The sequence below is a fragment of the Coenobita brevimanus genome, chromosome 75 (assembly GCF_032717465.1).
Source record: "Coenobita brevimanus isolate Jiangsu-jjx chromosome 75, ASM3271746v2, whole genome shotgun sequence".
NCBI lineage: Eukaryota > Metazoa > Arthropoda > Malacostraca > Decapoda > Coenobitidae > Coenobita > Coenobita brevimanus.
The window spans coordinates 10899734-10921747 of NC_137028.1; the positions used below are offsets into that span (position 1 = coordinate 10899734).

Below are 22014 nucleotides of genomic sequence, written 5' to 3' on the forward strand. Positions count from 1 at the left end.
AGTTTGCATCCCGCCCAGGCAGCTGCCCTGCTGGAAGAGGTAGCAATTTCCCGTCACACAGTGGGGCTATATGACCTATCGAGGTCTAGCCTGGGTAATTCATTTCTCCATTTTAAAAATTCCAAAAAATGATCCTGTTGTAGCTTCTGATAATTATGCTCATGGACTTACTTGGAAATAACAGTAGTAATTCCCTCACAATGTAGTGGACTGAACAGTACATTAATATCCATTCCATCAAATAAAACTTCACAACTGCTTTAAAGAGGTAGGTATCTTAGGACTGGGTCACCAGGGATACTGTATTCTATTAAAAAGATAATACCTGTACTACTTAGGTGCTAGGTATACCAGCTTCCCCATCAAACGAAGCGCAGGTTATAGCATCAGTATTAAAGTTTTTTCTTCAAAGAACGAAAATGTATGAGAATTTCACACATAAATAATGCATACTCAGACAAATGAGAGTAAGTCACAAAGGTCTTATACAATTTACATTTTTAGATCACAGAAACGAAGCGGATGACTGAACATGAATGGAATATATATATAGAGAGAGAGTCACCAAAATACAATACCTACATCTTCGTTGAGCGTGGTTTTATTGGGTTGTGTGTTTTAGTGGCTGGAGCAATGGAAGCACGGGGAGGCTTGGGATGCAGTGGTGGAGGTGTAGGTGTAGCTGTGGTGGACTGGGACTGAGATGGTGGACCCATTGCACTTACTCGCGATGACTGTGACAAGGTGGCAGATGTGGAGGAAGAGGGTGTCGAATTCAGTATGGTGGAGGATGGTGTGGGGACTGATGGGGTACGATCCTCAGGGTTGACTGGCAGACCCAAGGTGTGGCGGTGTTGGACAATGTTGCGCCAGATGCGGAGCTCCACACCGCCTCTGTTGGGGTAAACTACAGTATGTACCATGTATGCCAAAAACAATAACATTCCCATAAAAAATCTTTAATAATTTTTTAAGTCAATTTTATACTCTAGCTTTAACTTTTCTCTAGCTATAACAACCTTCTTACTGAATTCAACATCCAAGAGGCTACTTAACTTTATCAAGCCAAAGACACATTTTTATTTTACTCCTACTTTCTTCTGATTATTATATTCAGCTTCAGGAATGGATATCAGGTTATAACAGGGTTACTGGAGACTTTCTAATGTCAACACTACATATGGTCTCTCCAAACCTTAACATCATCTGGAGCACAAAGTAACTACAGAATACTGTATAGCAGTAAGTGGGATTTTGTTTTATGACTACCAGTAATAATGGTGAAAAGACCAACATACCTCAATCTCATTCTTCTGAGATCATCACGTGTCATCCATGTAAGTACATCCTCCTTGGTATAGTCCTCAGCCAGAAACTACAAAGAGATGTAAATCTTAAAGACAGGAGGTTATTATATACAGTAATTTAATTCTATCAAAGCATATGGTTAATCATTATACTTAAGTTAGCATCAAATATGTCCAATTTTCCAACCAAAACCATAAATACCAACCCTTGGCCAAGCTATATATTTTGCAAGTTAATGTCAATTACTTGTGTGTAATCCCTGTACTTCCTTTGTCTTAGCTGAAACCTACCAAAAATATTTTTCAAACATTAGTTAATCAAATTCTTGGTGGAAAAATACAAGGAAAATATTTAACTATACCATACATTTACCCATCAGTCTCCTTGCATGTGTGGAGAAAGGGTGCGTTTGATTTTGCCAAGGAGTCCTATGCTCCCCTATCTGACAGTGAGGAGACGATTTATGTGAATTTATACATGAACACTGATTAACAGTGTTTGAAGAATATTAACTTAGCAATAATTATAACATCACCACCCACCCTCCACTGTGGGTGAAACAGAGTCAGTATGAAAGAAAAGCTTTGTTTACATTTGGCAGTATGGTCAGTATAGAAGGGGTTAAGACTGGGAAGGTGCTGGTAGAATGTGGATACTGTGGAACAAATAGCAGGTTTGGTCAACAGACTGGGACATATATTGCTGGGTGTGCACTATCAGATCAGCACTGGAATACTTCATAAAAACGTTCATGGAACCTTAAAACACTTTTAAGCATTAATTTTCTAGATGTATTCTATTTTGGTAGAGTACTCCTTATAAAAATAAAAGTACCTTGTCAATAACATCTGGGTCCAGTCCAAGGCCCTGGAGCCATGTAACCAACTCCATGTCAATGTTGCGAGAAGACACATGGATCATGGGGGTATCAGTGGCTGGGGTAGCAGTGGCACCTTCAACAGCAATCTGGAGGCACATGAGAAAGGTTAAGATATTAATAATAATAAAAATAATAATATTGAAAATAATCTGGTCTTTTGTTTCTCAAAAGTGCCAGTTCTTCCCAAGGTATTCATTAATGCCTGACACTCATTTACACTTCTAACATTCCTAGTAAGGGGCACAAAGGCTTGAGAGTAAATGCAGATACAACAAAGGTGATGGTATCTAGGGTTGGTGGTGGTACTGTCAAAGTAGAGGGAGCGTGGCCATGTGTGATTTGCCACAAGGGCGTGGGAAGTAATTCCATCTTGTGCAGTGTTTGTGATAAGCGGGTGCATAAGAGATGCAGTGGTATTAGAGGCAGACTGTGAGATGATGCTGATTTCATGCGTGTGGTGTGTCAGGGAGGGCATAATTGTCAGGCATGAAAAGACTGATCTTGCTGGCAAGTCTCTCTAATGTGTGGAAGAGTTTTGTTGCCTGGGAGACATGTTATGTGCTGGAGGTGGGGCTCAAGCTAGCTCTGTGGCCGGAGTTAGGAGTGGCTGAAAGAAGTTCAGGGAGCTGTTGCCTCTCTTGACAAGGAGAGGAATCTCCCTCCAAGCTATGAGATCTTTGTATGTGGAATGTGTTAATAGTGAAATGCTCTATGGCAGTAAGCCCTGGGCAATAAAGGAAGAGGATACTTGCAGGCTCAAATGTACAGAAACGACAAGGATTAGGTGGCTGTGCTGTGTGTCCCTGAATGCGAGGCCTGAGGGGACTAGGTTTACAAAGGAAGAACTAAGAGGAAAGATGGGACTGAAATGTACTGGTGCTGTGATAAGTAAAGGTAGAATGAGATGGTTTGGGCATGTGGAGAGGATGGGGGATGACAATTGGGTGCAGAAGGTGCGAAGTGTTAACGTTGAGGTAGGGCTGCGAGCGGTAGACTGAAAAGACCTGGGAAAAGGTCATACAGTGTGACCTCAGGGTTAAGGGACAAAACAGGGAAGCTGCCAGAGATTGAGCAGCATGGAAAGCTGCTATTGGGTGACCAAGGGCAGCACATGTAGGCACGTTGGTGTCTTTATAAATGAATTGAAATTACAAGAATTGTGACATCACCCAATTACAATACAGACCATCTGGAAAAAATATATATATACTGTATATATATATATATATATATATATATATATATATATATATATATATATATATATAATTGTCCACCACAACACCTCTACCCATGTTGCAGCTTCCCCAAAAGAGAAAGGCTTTGTGCTGCTGTTTAAAACACTAATCAGAAGTCAATTGCCTCAAGAATAATGGCAATTTATTATATAACATACAGGCTATATACGAGAAAGACCGATCAAAGAAAGACAATTGATGAGCAAGTGCATGCTCAATAAAGTGCAAGGAATAGTCTTCACTTAATGCCACACATGGATATGCCAACTAAAGTTTTAAAAATTTAGCAAGATATTTTAGTTCAGCAAACTTAAGAACCTTGAAAGTAATAACACACAGTTTAAATTCAGTTCTAGCCTTTACTGGCAAGCAGTGCAACTCAACTGGAAATTGGGTGGCTGGGATTCTTGGAGGGAGGATAAAAAACAAACCCTACTGCTCTATTCAACACAGACTGAGCCTTCTTTAATGGATTACTACAATTATTGACACTGGACATGACCATAGCTTGGATCAGCGTTAATCGCTGCCAGGGTGATTCTTTGTAAGGTAGTTAACCTCTCCCGAGTCATTGTTCTAAAACCAATGTACAGTGAAGTCTCATTTATCCGAAAATCATGGGACTTTCAAAGTTTCATTTAATCGATTTTTTTTGGCTGTAATAATATGTAGGATAAAGGAAACAGTATTGTACTCACCCATCACCCATTTCTGGTGACGTCTAGCCCACCACCACCACCAGCACCCCAAAAGTCACTCAATTATCACAAAACACTTAATAAGCTGTAGTAACTACGTATGTAACTGCACCTTTGTAACTGTAATAGAAATTGACTAGCTGGGCAACCGTAAACTAATGCTAATGGCGCAAAACAAGCCTGCAGTGTTTGAATTTTTGGATAGATTTCAGATTTTTGCAGCTAATCGAAATGAGAACGTTTTAGTAAAACTTACAGTTAATGGCATATTACGGTTAACAGTGCCAGGCACGTGCGCAAACACTTGCGCACCCTTGCACTCCAGTGATATCGTTTGAGCATTGCGCACCATATGAGACCATGCGCAATTTTGCGCTTGCGCACCTGCCTTTACATGTGCGCAAGCGCAAACTTAGTTGCGCTTGCACAACTGAATTTAAGCTTGCGCACCTGCCTTGCGCACCTACCCTGTGGATTGTGGAGAGCGCAATCCAAGGGACATGTGGTCTTCCAGGGGACACACGGTCTTGGGAGCTTCCAGCATGGCTGGACAAGGGATGGGGGAGGCTGGGGCGGGTAACGAGGGTGGGTTTGTGGGGGGAGGTGGGAGGGAAGGGGGTAGTAGCATTTCTTAATATGCTTCAACAGAGATAATGTATTTTTAATATTTTTTAAATTATTATTACTGTATTGGTAAATAATAATAAATATACATTATTTATTAAGATTAGCATATGCAATTCCTTACAAAAACCATTAAAACAGATTATTTAAATCAAATATCCACAGCCTAATCTGTGGATATTTGATTTAAGTGCCCTGTTTTCATGATTTTTTATTTTTTGTAATGAATTACATATGCTGATGTATATCTATATTGAATTATTAAATAAACTGTCTTGACAAGACAAGAGAGAGAGAGAGAGAGAGAGAGACAGAGAGACAGAGAGAGAGAGAATAAATACGGGAATGGCAAAGAAGCGTCCTTTTGAGTGAGGAGATAAGGCATAAACTTCGTCCCTCTTCTCTCTCTTTTCCTTCCCTCCTCTCTCTCTTTTTCTCCATTCCCTCCCTCCTCTGTTGGAGAGAGAGAGAGAGAGAGAGTTGATGATACAGTAATCACGTGATCTTTGCCAATGACCTGGTAAATATGGGCTGTTTTTCCCAGACAATGACCTACTGTACCTCAGTCACTGCGGTTGGTGGGCAGGTTGCTAATTTAGTAATTTATTTAATTATACCAATATATATTTCACAGTAATTCCCACAAATATATGCAAATGATTTGCGCTAGTGCTTTGCGACATTGCACAAGCTAAATATTAGATGCGCACTTGTGCAATTACAAATAATAGAAAATAATAATAAATAAAAGTAAGTAGTTATACTGTTTTATTTAAATATCTAAATATTTTTCAGTAATTTCCAAAAATATATGCAAATGGTTTGCGCTTGTGCTTTGCGACATTGCGCAAGCTAAATATTTGTCAGATTGCGCATTTGCGCTTGCGCAAGGTAGTGAACTGTGGATTGCGCTTATTGCTTGCGCAAGGTCCTTCTTTGTTTGCGCTACCCACCACTGACGGTTATAAGAACTTTGGATAAAAGAGACTCCACCATACAATGTACCTCATAAGAGCCTTGAGTAAGTTATGAGTTTTAGCTTGGGACAATCCCAAGCCCAGCTTCCTAATCCGGTTCAAGCCTTATTCTAGTATTTGTGCCTAAGTGTTTTATTGCTGAACAACACCATATCAAGGTGGGGATAGGCTACCCTACCTCTTAAAGAGAAAGATAGAGATAGTTGCTAATAAAAAAAAAAATTCCTAATACCTAATGACAAAACAGATGGTCAAGCTTTGTGTAACAGTACACCTGGATTTCCCTCATTGGCTATGCTACCACCACTGCGCAAAGTTTGTACAAAGTACAGTGTCTAGTACCTGGCAGAAATGGAAATAGGCGTTGAACCAAGTTTCAGCACAACAAACTGTCAAACATTAGTCAGAATAATAGAACAGATGACAATTCAGGTTTTTCCAAGAAAAAGTTTTTTTTTTTCTACCGCTGCCTTTTGCCCTGCTCCACCAGCATCCTACTAAATCCTGCTCAACTCATCCTTTTTCTGTATCCCACACTCAATTTCTGAGAGAGAACTCTTTTACAACACAAAAAATAAGCTTTTATACAAAACCCACTTTCACCGTTGTATTTGTTCTGCCCAGCCTCACCACTATCCTAAACTACCCTGCAAGTTCTTCTCCATCCATTAGTTGCTCCCTCATTGAATTTCTAGCTGAAATATCCTGTTTTGCCCAATCATCCATCACCGTCCTACCCACTCTTTCCCATCCAATCCACCGATATCTCAGAAACCTAATCTGACATATCTTATTACTGATTATACCAATAAGCCTAACTTCAAGCACATGCATTCATAGGTATCACCTGAAGTAACCTCTATTGATCTGAGTCAATCTAACATACCTTAACCCCTACACCGCGGGCTTGTTTACCAATGACTTGCGTGTGCCGCGGGGTTATTTGGGCTCTGACAGACTCTCAAAAAATATTTGCCAAAAATCAGTTATTAGTCCTAGAATAATAAAATTAAATATGCTTATGGCACATACCTTCAGCTTTCTCCTGGAATGATTGTTGAGCCTTCGTCAGTTACCGTAGGACTTCTGGAGACCTCTGAAGTAGGGTAACGAAGTCTCCACTTTACACTTCCCGACAACCCGTAATATGATTACCACAGCCAGATACAAACACTATAAACACTATTCTACAATTTTCAAGTAGTTTGGGATCCATACTAAAAAAAAAAAAACACTGTGAAAGCAATGGAAATTACGAGCGCGTCTGATCGTCACACTGGCACTAGTTCGCTCTTAGTAATAAGTCAGTCATTTATTATTCATAAAACCCCTCACACTTTATATTTCTATTACTATATAACACTTATATATATCTACAGTCTTTATTCATAAGTTTCCTTCAGTAGTATTAGTTTATTGTCACTGTAGGGATTCAATTTCTTTCAGTAAAATACGTAGCATTCACTTTCTCGTCCTGTATACTGGCATTGAGAGTGAATGTCACTTTCATCTTCACTCTCATAACTCATAGCATTCAGACGTGCTAGAGTGAAACTTTCACTTTCATTACTCCTAGGGTATATACTCGTATTCTTATAATACTACTCATTTACATTTCTATTTACGTTCTCTATTTTATTTACGTTATTTACATTTCTATTTTATTTACACTGTGTTGTGCACTGTCACTTGAAATAACTTATAAAACTATTTTCCATTGTTCACGTATATTTACATTCATTACTTTCACTTGCTGTTTACACATTATTTACACATTATTTACAATTCCACTTGCACTGTTTTACTCAACAGAAAGATTGTAGTCACTCTTTTATCAATTGTCAGCCCTTTACCTCTTTCCACACGAGGTTTAGTAGGGGGTAAAGGTCGCAGGGCCATTTGCATGGGGGTGAAAAAAGGCCTTGAAGTCAGCAAGAAGAAACATACGTACTCTCGCTTCGGAAGTTGAGAGTAACCTGATAACGGAGGGCCAGCTGGAGGCCTGCTAAGGGGTTATTCAGAGTTACCAATATTACTTCTTGAAACAGCTAAGTCTAGCACTGATATGATTGGCAGGAAATCTAGACAATACATTATAAATTTGGTAGTTCCAGGTGAATGTAAATATCACTTAGGCTTCTCCCTTCCCTCCTTACATGTATATTTATTTCGAAAATAGATTAGAGGCCTACTTGGGAGATATATATTCAGAGCTACCAATGTTAGATCTTAAAACATCTTTGTTTAGCACTGATATGATTGGCAGGAAATCTAGACAATACATTATAAATTAGGTAGTTCCAGGTGAATGTAAATATCACTTAGGCTTCTCCCTTCCCTCCTTACATGTATATTTATTACGAAAATAGATTATAGGGCATATTTCAAGGGGAAAAAAACAGCGAAAATTAGCGAACGAGTGCACGTGAGGTGTTGTCAGGTGATAATTAGCCAATTCCAGGTGTTTGGCACTCTCACTTACCTTATTTCTTTCTTGTATATATTATTTGGTATAAGAATAGGACATAGGGCTTATTTCAATGGATGAAATCAGTGAAAAATTCCAGGGAAGATTTACTTAGCGTAGCACGGCCAGGCAGGCGAGAGGATAGGGTAATGGAGGGGGGGTAGGGAGGGGAGTCAAGAATGGGGAGAAATGGCTAAATTGTCAACAATGGATGGGAGTACAGATGAGATTAGGAGTGCTGACTAGTGTTGGACATTGGCAGTACTGATAGATGATACAAGCCCCCACTTGGAAGCCCGGGTGAATTCAAAATAACACAGAATCACAAAATCGACGCCCCGCGGTATGATCCCTTGCTCCCAAGCGTCACGAAAGTGACGCCCCGCGGTTAAGGGGTTAAAGGACCTGAAAGACCCAAGTTAAATCTTAAAAAAGCTCTTAAGAAATATATATATATATATCATCCATCCATCATCCAATCCTACATTGCCCAATGAGGAGCGTAGGAATATATATATATATATATATATATATATATCACCATCCACTCACTCGATGTAGTGCTGCTCTCGGGTGTCTGCCATGTCATATCTTCCATTCTTCTTTCCTTCCATTCTCTTCTGTCGTTCTTTCCTTCAGTCTTTCCTCGTCCTTCTGCCCACGGGTGACTTTACGCTCCCTCTTCTGTCTTTCTTTCCTTCATTCTTTCCTCTTCCATCTGCCTGTGGGTGGCTCTACACTGAGTGACAAGCCAAATGGTTTCCTGTACACCAGGAAACCATTTACTACGCTGGGTGGTAACCACATAACCAAATTTTGGCACCTGGTGGTTTAGTGGGTAATTATTGCGCTCCAATCGGACTGAGCCGCTGAAGGTTTACATCCAAGGGGTGGTTGGGGTTTATTGCTCACGTAATGCCACTCAGGGATGAGTGAGGCTGGTCACTCTCATCGTAAATGTCAGGACCAACTGCCTAGCCCCGGGCTCCTACGCTCCTCATGGGCCAATGTAGGATTGGATGATGGATGGATGGATATATATACAGTATATATATATCTATATACACCTTGGTCCCAATTAGCACATGATCAAATAGCGCGATTCCCAAATAGTGCAAGCTGTCTCTTAACCCCTAAAACGCGGGTGTTTACAGTCGATCCCCCCCGAGTGGCGGGGTTGTATCGCGGTCTGAGTACCTGTAGGAAAATATTAGCCAAAAGTCAGAGATTAACCCTAGAACATTATACTTGGTATGGCAGATAGTACTTACATTCAGCTTTCTCCAGAGACAGGTGTTGAGCCTTCGTGGACTACCCAAGGACTTGTGGAGACTTGCAAAGTTGGGTAACCAAATTTTCACTTTCACACCTCCAGCAACCCGGTTTCCCCTCTACCACAGCCTCATTCTGTCACAGTAAACTTTATACTACAACGTAAACGTAGTTAGGAATCCGTATTTGTACAATAAGCACTGAAAATAAGGCTAAAATCAACGGAGCGTACGGCCGACATGCACTGTGGCAGCGGTCTTCCCGTCACTCAACAAACATTTCCATTTTCACAGCTAAAAACATGTATACTACATTATTTTCAATCATATTACTTCCCAAAAGATCACCACGGCGCGCTTTTTATTCTGCCTTACGTCCACCACTTTATTCTCGTTCCTGTCGGCCGCTTGCACTGACTGGGAAGAGCTAGAACTTGCCATAATCTCACTTTGAAAGCCTGCAGTAAACTGACGCTAAACAGAGGCAAACCCTGAGGAAAAAAGCTAGTGTTACAACTGGGGAAACAAGCGTTTCCTAGCAGCATAAACTGCTTGTGAGAGGAGATCGCAGATTTACAGTTCTGAGTGCTCAGAGCGCTGCCATGTATCACAGCCAGGCTGGCCGGGACGTGGTGGGGGGGTACGGGGGGAAAACGCGATATTTGGCAACAACTGAGGTCAGCAGTACAAAGGTAAAGTATGCTAGTTGTAGCTAGAGGGTGGTGGTACTGATAGACAATACCAACTGGAGCCTGCTTGCCCGCGGTTATTCAAAATTTACTAAAATCGCAAACGCGACGACCCGCCGTCCTGCCCTTATGGCCGAGAGTCGCAAACGCGACGATCCACGTTTTAGGGGTTAATAAACACAACGCCTCAGATTAACAATGCTGGTGAAGCCACCAGAGCAAAGATGTGATTGCTGCAGCATCTATCAAGGATGCATTACAGGAGGTGAGACAAGAGGAGGTTACACCAATGCCAGCAACACCAGAAACACCAGGAGATCTCTCCATAATGCAGATCAGCCGAATCTTGGCTGCTGCAGACACCATAACCCGCTGGCTGCAGCAGCCATGATGACAGCCTACTGAATGTGCTCAGTGCGGAGAAATAGGAAAAATGTTGTGTGTTTTCAACTCGTGTTTGATCCCACTTATCCTTAATCTTAAGAGCTAATATTTTTGTCATACAAACTTCAATCTTTCTACTATTGTTTGCAACAAGCTGCATGTCCGTATGCACTCCAAGCTCGGAGAATTATTTGAGAGAATAAAAGGAGTGTTTTGGTCATCTGATGCCGGAAACAGCCCAGCGAGTCCAAAATTTCCACCAAACCACAAGATTATTTTCCGTACAAACTAGGGTTACTGCCACGTTACCTCATCGCAATAATTATAATACTGTATTAATAATAATAAAAAAAAAATTCTAGCCAGTCTCGTGAGGTTTTATTACGATATTCTAGTGTTTATGCTAGACTTTAGCGAAACAGTAGCAATAAGAGGAAACCATTACAAACTTTATAAAACTTCATGAATGACTTTTATTACCACTTACTTCTGTAATACTGATATAATGGCAAGAGTCATTTCATAGCATAGCTACACAGTTCCTAACCACAAAAATGTTCGCTTGTTAATATGCTTAGCATATGACTTCTTTCATTACAGCAAAAATATTACTAAATCACTTGTATTTTATCACAGTAATTCACAGTATGATATAAAGTAACACTTTCAGCCACTCTAGTATGATTTTAGTGAGATTTGGGTCCGTATTACAGTAATCCCTGTACTATCCGGACGCCCACTTTCCGGACATCCCCACTTACCGGATATTTTGGTCCCAGGATCCAATATTCCCAAAATGGGCCAAAAATTGCAAAAAATTCGAAAAAAATTTGACTTTTCTCTCCCCGTAATTTGAACTTGGTGAACGCGGCGTGGACCAGCTGTGTTTTGGTGCATAGTTCTGCCGCCGTCCGCTAGACCGCTCTAGCATCCTCCCCACTTACCGCCCGTCTCTTGTTGTGAGTGTAATCTCGTCATCATGGCCGCCCGCGTGCTCGCTTTTGTGGTGGTGCCTTACCTGCTGCAGACTCTGCTGCTGCTCTCCTGCCCCTTGTTAGTGTGTGTGATGATGGCCCCCCTGCCTGAGAAGAGGAAGAGAGTGGTTCTGACTCTGGAGAAGAAGAGGGAGATATTGGGCAAGGTGGACGCAGGATGGTCAACCTCACGCATCCTCCATGATTTTAACCAGGCCCAATCTACTTTGTTTGATATCAAGAGATCCCGCGACAAACTCATGCAGTACACGGCTGACTTCTCGTCGAAGAACAAACGCAACGTGGAAAGGAAGATGATGTTTACTCCCCGGTATGCTGAAGTCGACCGCTCCACGTTGATTTGGTATCGACAGCAACGTGTTGCTGGTGTGTGGCACGGAGCTGATGGCTGCTGCTGAGAAGTTCGCAAGGCTTCACGACGCCCCAGACTTCAAGGAATCCGAGGATTGGCCCTTCGTGTTTAGGTTACGACATGACCTTACCAACCGTAAGGCTCATGGCGAAGCTTTGGACGCCAACGAGGATGGAGTAGAGGAGTTTCGGCACAAGGTGAAGCGCTTGATCGAAAGAGAGGGCCTCACTCTCGGTCAAGTCTACAACGCTGACGAAACTGGTTTATTCTATCACTCTTTGACAACGAACACTCTAGCCGAGGAGAAGGAGAAGCGCGTACCTGGCCGCAAGCTCTCCAAGCAATGGATATCTGCTTCGTGTTGTGCCAATGCTAATAGCATGAACTGGCTTAAGCCCGTTATTGTTGGTCGTGCAAAGCAGCCTTGGTGTCTTTGTGGGGTGATGGATGTCCTTCCTGTCGTTTGGTACCATTCTTTGAAGGCATGGTTCACTGCGCACATCTTCAAAGACTGGTTCCACCGCCATTTCGTCAAGGAGGTCATCCATTACCAGACGAAGACACCAGGAATCCCATGCGACCAGGTAAAGGCCCTCCTTCTCCTCAACAATGCACCTGCTCACCTGTGCAACAAGGACTTGGTGGCTGAGAATGAGCGCACTAGGTGCATGTTTCTGCCACCTAATACGACTGCTCTCGGGCAACCAATGGACCAAGGAGTGATCATGGCAACGAAGAGGCTGTACCGACGGAAGTTCCTGGACGAGGTGATGGTTGTTCTTGAGGACAAGGACGAGCACAGGGAGGGGCGGGACACGCGAGGCCAATTGACTTTGGAAAACCTTCGCTGCTACATCATGTCAGCAATCTACAACTGGGCCAGTGCATGGAAGGAAGTCCCTGTCAAGACTCTAGAAAAAGGTTGGTCTCGTCTGCTTCTCAGAACGGATGTGGAGCACGATTTTCCTAGGTTTTGATGTGGATGACTTGCATGCACGTCTATGTGCGCATTGTGACGACGTTAATGTGGACGAAGTGCATGAGTGGCTGGATAACGATGAGGGCGATCCTGGGTATCAGACCATGTCTGATATCGAGATCGCATCTTCAGTTGCAGGTGTCAGTACCCAGCTTGAAGATTCCGACAAGGATGGCGATGATGACGCGGACTCCTCTCAGCGTGCCACTACTCCTGCCACCCCCAAGCTAAGTGCACTCTGGGAACACGTAGAGTTTGTTCTCGACTACCTGGAACACCCGGACTGCGACAGGGAGATGGGGCCCTTGGGACTCGTGGAGGAAGTGCGCGCTTTCAGGTAGCGTATTTTTAATTGCCAAAATTGTCGTTCCTTGCATCAATCAACCATTGACAGCTTTTTCAGACCCATGACTCCTGCTGTGCCCAGCCCTGGCTTCACACCGTTGCCTCCCCAAGACAGGCCCTCATCCTCCGAGCCACAGCCCAGCACATCAGGCACGGTGGACACCACTGGACATGAGTTTGCAACTGTCTTCAGAGTCGTCTGCAGTGAGTAGTCCATCACCACGACCCAGCGACGCACCCCTAGGCCACTTCCTTCAGCTACTCTCAGACTCTGACAGTGATTAAACAACAAGAACTATCCACTAGACCACACAAGAATTTATAGCGTTGTGCAGTGAAGAAAACAATGCGTAGTGTTAAGAAATTAGAATCGTGAATGCAGAGACTATAGTGCAGAGTGCAACACTGATTTTATTGACGTTCAATGGAGCGCAAATTAAACTAGAGAGTGTAATGTTAAGAAAATGGATTTATAAGTGCAAAGACTTAAGTGCAGAGTGCAACACATTTCATTAAGGTGCAATGGAGCGCAAGAAAGACTAGAGTGTGCAGTGTTAAGAAAATGGAATTCTAAGTCCAAATGACTAAGTTCAGTGCAAGACTTCATGTACAGTGTACTGCAGGTGCTTCAGGTACTCCTATTTACTGACAGAGTCTGAGAGGAGGAGGGTTATTCATCGAGATGGTCAGGGACTCGTGAAACTGTCTCCCTCTGTCTGTATTTCCTGCTTCCTATGATCTCCAGTCTTTCAAACGCAGTGTGTCCAGGCATCTCGAAATGAATGGATCTTGAATTTGGCTCTCTCTTGTATTTTGTTTTTCTCTTGGAAGGAACAGGTTTGTGAGCTCGTTCCATTTACTACACTGGGTGGTAACCATATAACCAAATTTTGGCACATTGAAAAAAAAAAAAGACCCAGAATGTTTCATATTGTACTGTATTTTCCATACTTATCTCTAAAACCTCATTTCACTCTTTAATGTCCCTTATTGGCGTGAATAAGGTCTTAGGTGCTATGCAGGTGCAGTAGGGAGGTGTTTTTCTGAGTTAGGCTAGGTTAGGATCCATAAGTACCAGTCCAAGAGCCAGGAACTCGTTGTAAGTACCCAGAATGTTTAATTTTGTATAAACTCACCTCTAAAACCTCATTCTCTGGTTCTTTTGCATTTATTTCAGTCTTTTATGTCCCTTATTGGTGTGATTTGGGTCTTAAAGAGGTGGTATGCATGTCTAGAGGAAGTTGTATAGGTGTTTTTCTGAGTCAGGGTAGGTTAGGGTCCATAAGTACAAGTCTAGGAGGTTGGGGCCCACTTTCCGGACGGGACCACTTTCCAGACATGCTTTTGGCTTTATTACATCGGAAAGTGGAGGGATTACTGTACTTTGTATTATTTATGAGAAAGAGAGAAAGAGAGAGATGGGGGGGAGCAGCAAACTGGTTTAGACCAGCTCATCGAGGGTATGTGTAGGCTACACATATGCGTGTATGTACATATACCAGTATTTAGCACTAGGGTAATTAACAATGTTTAAAAGTTTAACCCCTAAAGTTGGAGTCACTCATCCACCAAATGAATTTTTTCCACATAATTTATGTGTTTCAATTAGTGTGATATCAAACAGTAAGCGATCGCACATCCACCATATAGGTGCTTTAACTGGGACCAAGGTGTATATATATGTATATATATATATATATATATATATATATATATATATAAAGTAATCCCTCCACTATCCAATGTAATAGAGCCAAAGGCATGTCCGGAAAATGGTCCCGTCAGGAAAGTGGGCCCCTGGCTCCTGGACTGGTATATAAAGACCCTAATCCAGCCTAACTTTGAAAGCCACCTAAATAACTCCCTCCCGGACATGCATAGCAACTATTTAAACCTATTTAAGACCCTATTCACACCAATAATGGACATAAAGCATGAAATAAATGAAAAAAAAACAATGAATAAGGAATTAGAATTGACTACAACAGCCATGGTACTTACAGCACATCTGTGGCTGCCTTTTCTAAAGGCTTTGGCAGTGGTGAAAATGCTCTTGAAGCATGTACAGTAATCTAGTGTTATGATGCACTTACAGTAATTCTTTGCAATGTGAATTATAACTGTTTAACACTGCACACTGTTAATTGCACCACGCCAGTTTCAACAGCCAGTCTGAACTCCACAGTTAATCTTTTGAAATCTAAATTCTAATTTCTTAACACTGCACAACAATGTAAATTCCCGTGTGGTCTAGTGGCAAGGCATTGCGGTTTATTAACTGTTTATTCACAAAAAACGAGCACGTGTGGCTACCACTACGATAAGCATCTGCTGACGATCGAAGTTAGGCAGTAACTGTTGCTGCCTTGGTGGTGACGGGGGAACAGAGTTGCCAGATCGCAACAGCCACATTGCCAAACTCCTCAATTTTCATTCCCAAATTTAACTTTTCATTACCTAATTCGTAAAGCTAGCATTTATTCTTCACTAATTATATATACAAGCGGAAATAAATGTATTCACTCTCCTTATAATTAACAGCATGTTGATTATTTTCATGCTATGTTGGCTAGCAGATTAATTAGAGAGAGCAAATAATCCACCATCCTGTGTATCCGCATACATGTGAAAAATCCGTTTGGTAAAGCATTATTCTGAATCATTACCAAACGAATTTTTCATTACCAAACTGGTCCACATTTGGTAATGAAAAATACCAAATGGCAACCCTGACAGGGGAGGGGGGAGGAAGGAAGGGGTGAAGGGTCCATGGTGTAACAGCTATTCGGTGCCACGTGGACACTTCAAACTACAAGTGGGGAAAAAATAGGATTTCGGGGGGATTTTTTTCTTTTTCTTGGCCATTTTTGGGTTCTGAAGGTCCAGGCCCATAATGTCTGGTAAGTCGAGTGTCCGGAAAGTGGGCGTCCGGAAAGTACAGGGATTACTGTATGTATATATATATATATATATATATATCATCATCATCATCATCATCATCATCAAGCCGTTTAAGTATCCACTGCAGGACCGGCCTATCCCGACTGAAGTAGGGATGATACAGCCTATGTATCTCTACCAAGTGGCTTAGGCTGTCTAGTAGAGATTGTATGTAGGGCGAGAAGTGCTTGTAAGTGTGAATGTAGTGTTGGAGTGGCTCTGGATGTGTGTGTAGTCTGTGAACCAACTGTTATCGGCCCGCGCAAGCCAACTGGGTGCAAGCATACTTTATAGTAAGCGACACTGGTTCAACCACAGCACCCCTTGTGTCCACCAATGCAGTACGTGACTGGGTGAACACTCCCAAAGTTTATTAACCTGGCGGGGCGCAAACCCTGGTCCACCCGTGTACGAAACGCACACTCTACCACTGTACCACAGAGGCTCTTATATATATATATATATATATATATAGTGACAGAAGGTTAATTATGTATGAGTCTGGGGGAAAGAGCAGTCAGATAGGTTATTTTCTGGTTAGGAGGGCTGATAGGAGGTTAGTGAGGGACGGTAAAGTTATAGGAAGTGAGGAGTGTGTGCAGCAGCACAAACTATTGATTTGTGATATGGTGCTTAAGGAACGAGTGATGAAAAAGAGGACTTATGTACCCAGGACGAAAATATGGAAGCTGGAAAACCAAATAGTAAGGGATGCCTTCCACAGAGAGATGAGGAGAATGGTGGTTGAACAGGGAGCCATAGACAAAGGTACAGTACAAAGCCCTCAAGAACAACCTCTCAAGAGTTACTGATGTAATATGCAGTTGGACAAGAGGACCACCAAGACATAAAGTAACTTGGTGGTGGGATGAGGGTGTAGAAGCTGCAGTTAAGGAGAAAAGAAGGCCTTTCCAGGAATGGAAGAAGGGTGGTAACAAGGAGGAATACTTGGCTGCAAAGCGTAGGGCTAGAAGAGAGGCATAAAGGACAAAGTCTGAGTCACAGAGACTTTTGTTTGATAACCTAAATCATGGGGAATGGAAAAATATATTTAAGGTGGCAAATTAGATGAAGGGGGATAATTGGGATATCATAGGTGAGCAGTGTGTGAAGAATGATGAAGGAAGGGTAGTGGTGAACAATTGAGATATTAAAGATACATGGAGAGAGCATTATAACCGGTTGTTGAATGAGTTGGACTGTGACACGGAAGGCTTGGAGCCAGCAGATCCAGTGTCTGCCCCTTAGCCTTTGATTGATGCTGCTACTGTGAGTGTGGCAATAGGCAGGATGAGGGTGGGGAAGGCAGCAGGTGTGTCTGGCTTGACTGCTAAAATGTTGAAGGCCTCAGGAGATATAGGGGTTAGGTTAGTCACTGACATGATAAATATAATTATACATGAGTGTGTTGTCCCAGATGATTGGTTGAAGAGTGTAATTGCAAATGAGTATAAAGGGAAGGGTGATGCCTTGGAAAGAGGAAATTATAAAGTAAAAAGCTTTTAGATCAGAAAATTATGGCAATGGAGAGAGTTCTAGAAGGTATAATTAGAGAAAGAGTGAATATTGATGAGATGCCGTTTGGGTTTATGCCAGGCAGGGGGACCACTGATGCCATATTCACTGTTCGACAGCTTCAGGAAAAATATATTGGGAAGAAAAGGGGTCTGTATTTTGTTTTTGTTGATCTGGAAAAGGCCTTTGACAGAGGCCCTAGAGAGGTGGTGAAGTGGGCAATGAGAAAGCTTGGCTTGGAGGAGTGGCTGGTTAGGGTGGTTACGGCCATGTACAGTATGTGGGTGCTCGCACCCAGGCAAGTGTGAATGGAGATTTGAGTGATGAGTTTTCTGTGAACACTGGTGTGCATCAAGGGTCAGTTTTGAGTCCCATGTTGTTTATCATGGTACCTGAAGCCCTCTCACGTGACTTCAGAAACGGACTCCCGTGGGAGATGTATGCTGATGATTTGGTGTTGATTGCAGAGAACGAAAGGGAGGCGAAGGAAAAATTTAGGAAGTGGAGAGATGGTATGGGGAACAAGGGTTTAAGGGTAATTGCAGATAAAACAAAAGTGATAATATCTAAGGTTGGTGGCGGTACTGTCAAAGACGAGGAAGAGTGGCCATGTGCGGTTTGCCATAAGGACGTGGGAAGTAATTGCATCTTGTGTAGTGTTTGTGATAAATGGGTGCACAAGAGATGTAGTCGTTAAGAGGCAGACTGCAAGATAATGGTGATTTTATTTGTAAGGCATGTCGGGGAGAGCAGGTGGAGATTGTCAGGCATGAAAGGATTGAACTTGCTGGTGAGTCTCCTGAGTGTGTGGAAGAGTTTTGTTATTTGGGAGACATGTTGTGTGCTCGAGGTGGGGCTGGAGCTAGCTCTGTGGCTAGGGTGAGAAGTGGTTGGAAGTTCAGGGAGCTGTTGCCTCTACCGACATTGAGAGGACTCTCCCTATGTGCTATGGGGTCTTTGTATGCAGCATGGGTTAGGAGTGTAATGTTGTATGGTAGTGAGACCTGGGCAGAAAAGAAGGAGGATATTCGCAGGCTCAGATGTACAGAAATGACAATGATTAGGTGCATGTGCAGTGTGTCCCTGCGTGCAAGGCCTGGGGGGGCTGGGTTTATGATGGAAGAGTTGAGAGGTAGGATGGGACTGGAGTGTATTGGTGTTGTGATGAGGAGAGCTAGATTAAGATGGTTTGGGCATGTGGAGAGGATGGGGGGTGATAATTGGGATGCAGAAGGTGGGAAGTGTTAATATAGGGGGTGGGGTTGTGAGAGGCAGGCCGAGAAAGACGTGGGACGAGGTCATTACGTGTGACCTCAGAGTTAACAGACTGAACAGGGAGACTGCAATAGATTGTGCAGCATGGAAAGCCGCCAGTTGGTGACCAAAGTCGACGCATGCATGCATATTGGAGCCTCCAATAACGAAAACGAACAAAAACGATATCTATGTGTATATATATATATATATATATATATATATATATATATATATATATATATATATATATATATATATATATATATATATATATATATATATATATCTATCTATGTATCTATATATACAGTAAGCTCGCCCCAAACATGTTCTCGCGGAATGCATTCGCAATTATAGGTGGTAAGTGCTGGGACATGTGTAAGACAACATAAGATTAAGAACCATAACAAAAACTATTAATTTACGCAAGAGAGGCCTTTGAAAGGCCAAATCCTCGAACATTAGTGCAGCTTGCAAAGTTTGTTTTGATCACGTGATCATGTGATTCGCTGTACTGCTTTTCCACAGTACAGGTAACTCGCACGGAACATGTGGGTTTCGTTCCTACCGTGCCGTGTTAGGTGCGAAATCGCGTATATTTAAACTACTCCGTATTTTGCTCCCTAGACCCCCCAAATGTGTTGTTTTGCTGTTATCTGTCACTGGTAATCACTAGAAAGCACTTTAAGTGGTTAGAAGGTTTATTTAATGTTATAACTCACAAATACAGTACTCCAGAGCAAAACTTCAACACACAAATACTGTACGTAAACACAAGGAAACATTCCGACGTCGATCATAGGTAATCATATAAATCAGGTTAACTGGTACCAGTGCTTTAACTTACAAGTACATACCAGAACAGTACATATTTAACTTAGAAGTGCAGTACTGTGATATCGAATGATTTCAGTACATAATCTGTTAGGAATGGCTGAAAAAAAAAAAAAAAAAATGTTATGAATACATTTTCACCTTTTTGATATATATTTATGGTAGTTTCGAGTTATTTTTTACGTTATCGTTGTGCCCATGCTTGGAAAAGGGAGCGAAAGAGTTGAATTTTCAGTCCTAAATGAGAAAACTGCACGTCCTCCAAGGCTAGACTCTGCCACGGGAGAATAAAGTGGAGGGTCAGTCCGATTAGCAATAAGGAAGTTGTGTCACAACTTCCAGCTCCCACACCACGAGAATGGCTAAAAATAGAATCATAATGCAGTTTCAGAACTAACAATAAGTCTAATTATTACGAATACAGATACAAAGCAGAAATAAATACGTTTACAGACGGGGAAAACGTACTTCTTCCGTCATAACATGTTCATCTTTCACTATCATTTTACGTTCATCTTTATCATTTTACCTTGTTATTTTCGCAATATATATTGCTGTCTCGTAAACAGGGTGGTTGTTTGTGTTTTGCAAGGGAGGAAAAAGATTGTATTTTCTGTCTGGGTTGAGATAATGGGTGTACCTATGTGTGGTTAGGCATGGCCACGAGCGAAAAAATCGTACATCCACTCATCACGATAGCAGGTGGTGAACTGACAGATGATACATGAGAGGGTGAAGTCAAGGTCAGTCTCATGTCCCAAATTTTCGTTCACTTCCAGAAAGTTTATTCACAGTTTTCTACAAGTTGCATTGCATCAAATGATCCAAACCATTCCAGCAAACCTGAACAAATAAGTAAAGATACCAAGATAAAAATGTATTTTTCTTTTATTATAAGTCTTTAATGAACAAACAAAAAAGCCAATATTCCGACGCCGATCATGGGTAATCATATAAATCAGGTTAACTGGTTACAAGGCTTTATTTAATGCTTTAATTGCTTACAAGTACATACCAGAACAGTAAATATTTAACTTACAAATACAGTACTGTAGAAAAGCAGTACAGTAAGAGTTTAACGAACAAACAAAAAAGGCAATATTCCGACGCCGATCATGGGTAATCATATAATTCGGGTTAACTGGTTACAACGCTTTATTTAATGATTTAACTTTATTTAAGTGCTTACAAGTACAGTACATACGAGAACAGTAAATATTTAACTTACAAATACTGTACAGTATTGTGGAAAAAACGAACAAATAAAAAAGGCAATATTCTGACGCCTATCAGGTAAACTGGTTATAAGACTTTATTTCTTGCTTTAACGTTATTTAATAGTACTTTAAATTGCACATAAACTTACCAGAACAGTACAGTACTGTAAATATTTAACTTACAAATACTGTGCTACTGTACTCGGGAATGTCTCACTCACTGAATAATTTCCCGCCTAGATCGTCACGTAATCAAAACAAACCGCGCGCTGCGGTGACGTTCGAGGATTTGATCTTTCAAAGGCCTCTCCTGCGTTAATTTGTAGTTTTCATAATGGTTTTTTAATCTTACGTTGTCTTATATGTATCCCAGCCCTTACTGTGTATAATTGCGAGCGCGTTCCGTGAGATCGTATTCCGTGCGAGTTACCTGTACTGTATTTGTAAGTTAAATATTAACTGTTCTGGTATGCACTTGTAAGTTAAAGCACTTAAATAAAGTTAAATCATTAAATAAACCATTGTAACCAGTTAACCTGATTTATATGATTACCTATGATCGGCGGGTTCCGAGTCAAGTCAATTCACCATCAGACAATTCCCCGTCAAAACATGGATGATTCCCCGTCAGGACAATGTGCACCCTAGAAGATTCCTCTTGAGGACAATTCGCACCCTGGACGATTCCCTGTCATTCTATAAATATACTTATTATTAATTAATCAATACTTTAATAACTATATTTCAGGGGGATCCATCAAAGTCTAAGTTAAATAGCGTAGACTTTGGATATTATTTATTAGGTGCACCTTTAGTCAATAATTAACTTGTTTCTTCCTCGCTGTAGGCGCCTTTTAATTATAAGCTAGTGTCACCCATAACAGTGTTCATTAATGACAACTAATTGTCTTGTTATTGTTGTGACAACGAATTGTCCCGACATCGATCAGCGTCGGAATGTTGCCTTGTGTTTACGTATTTGCATGCTGAAGTTTTGCTGTGCAGTACTATATTTGTAAGCTATAAGATTAAATAAACCTTTCA

General features: G+C 41.6%; 1 protein-coding gene across 1 annotated transcript in view; it reads right to left on the reverse strand.

Annotated features, from left to right (window-relative positions):
* Window positions 1-578: 578 nt before the first annotated feature.
* Ask1 (apoptotic signal-regulating kinase 1) overlaps window positions 579-22014 on the reverse strand; it is a 450944-nt gene continuing 429508 nt past the window's right edge. The window contains exons 27-29 of the mRNA XM_080278838.1: window positions 2143-2274; window positions 1299-1375; window positions 579-894 (exon numbers count right to left, since the gene is read on the reverse strand). Of these exons, the coding sequence (XP_080134964.1) occupies window positions 579-894; window positions 1299-1375; window positions 2143-2274 (525 nt within the window). The remainder of the gene's footprint in view (window positions 895-1298; window positions 1376-2142; window positions 2275-22014) is intronic.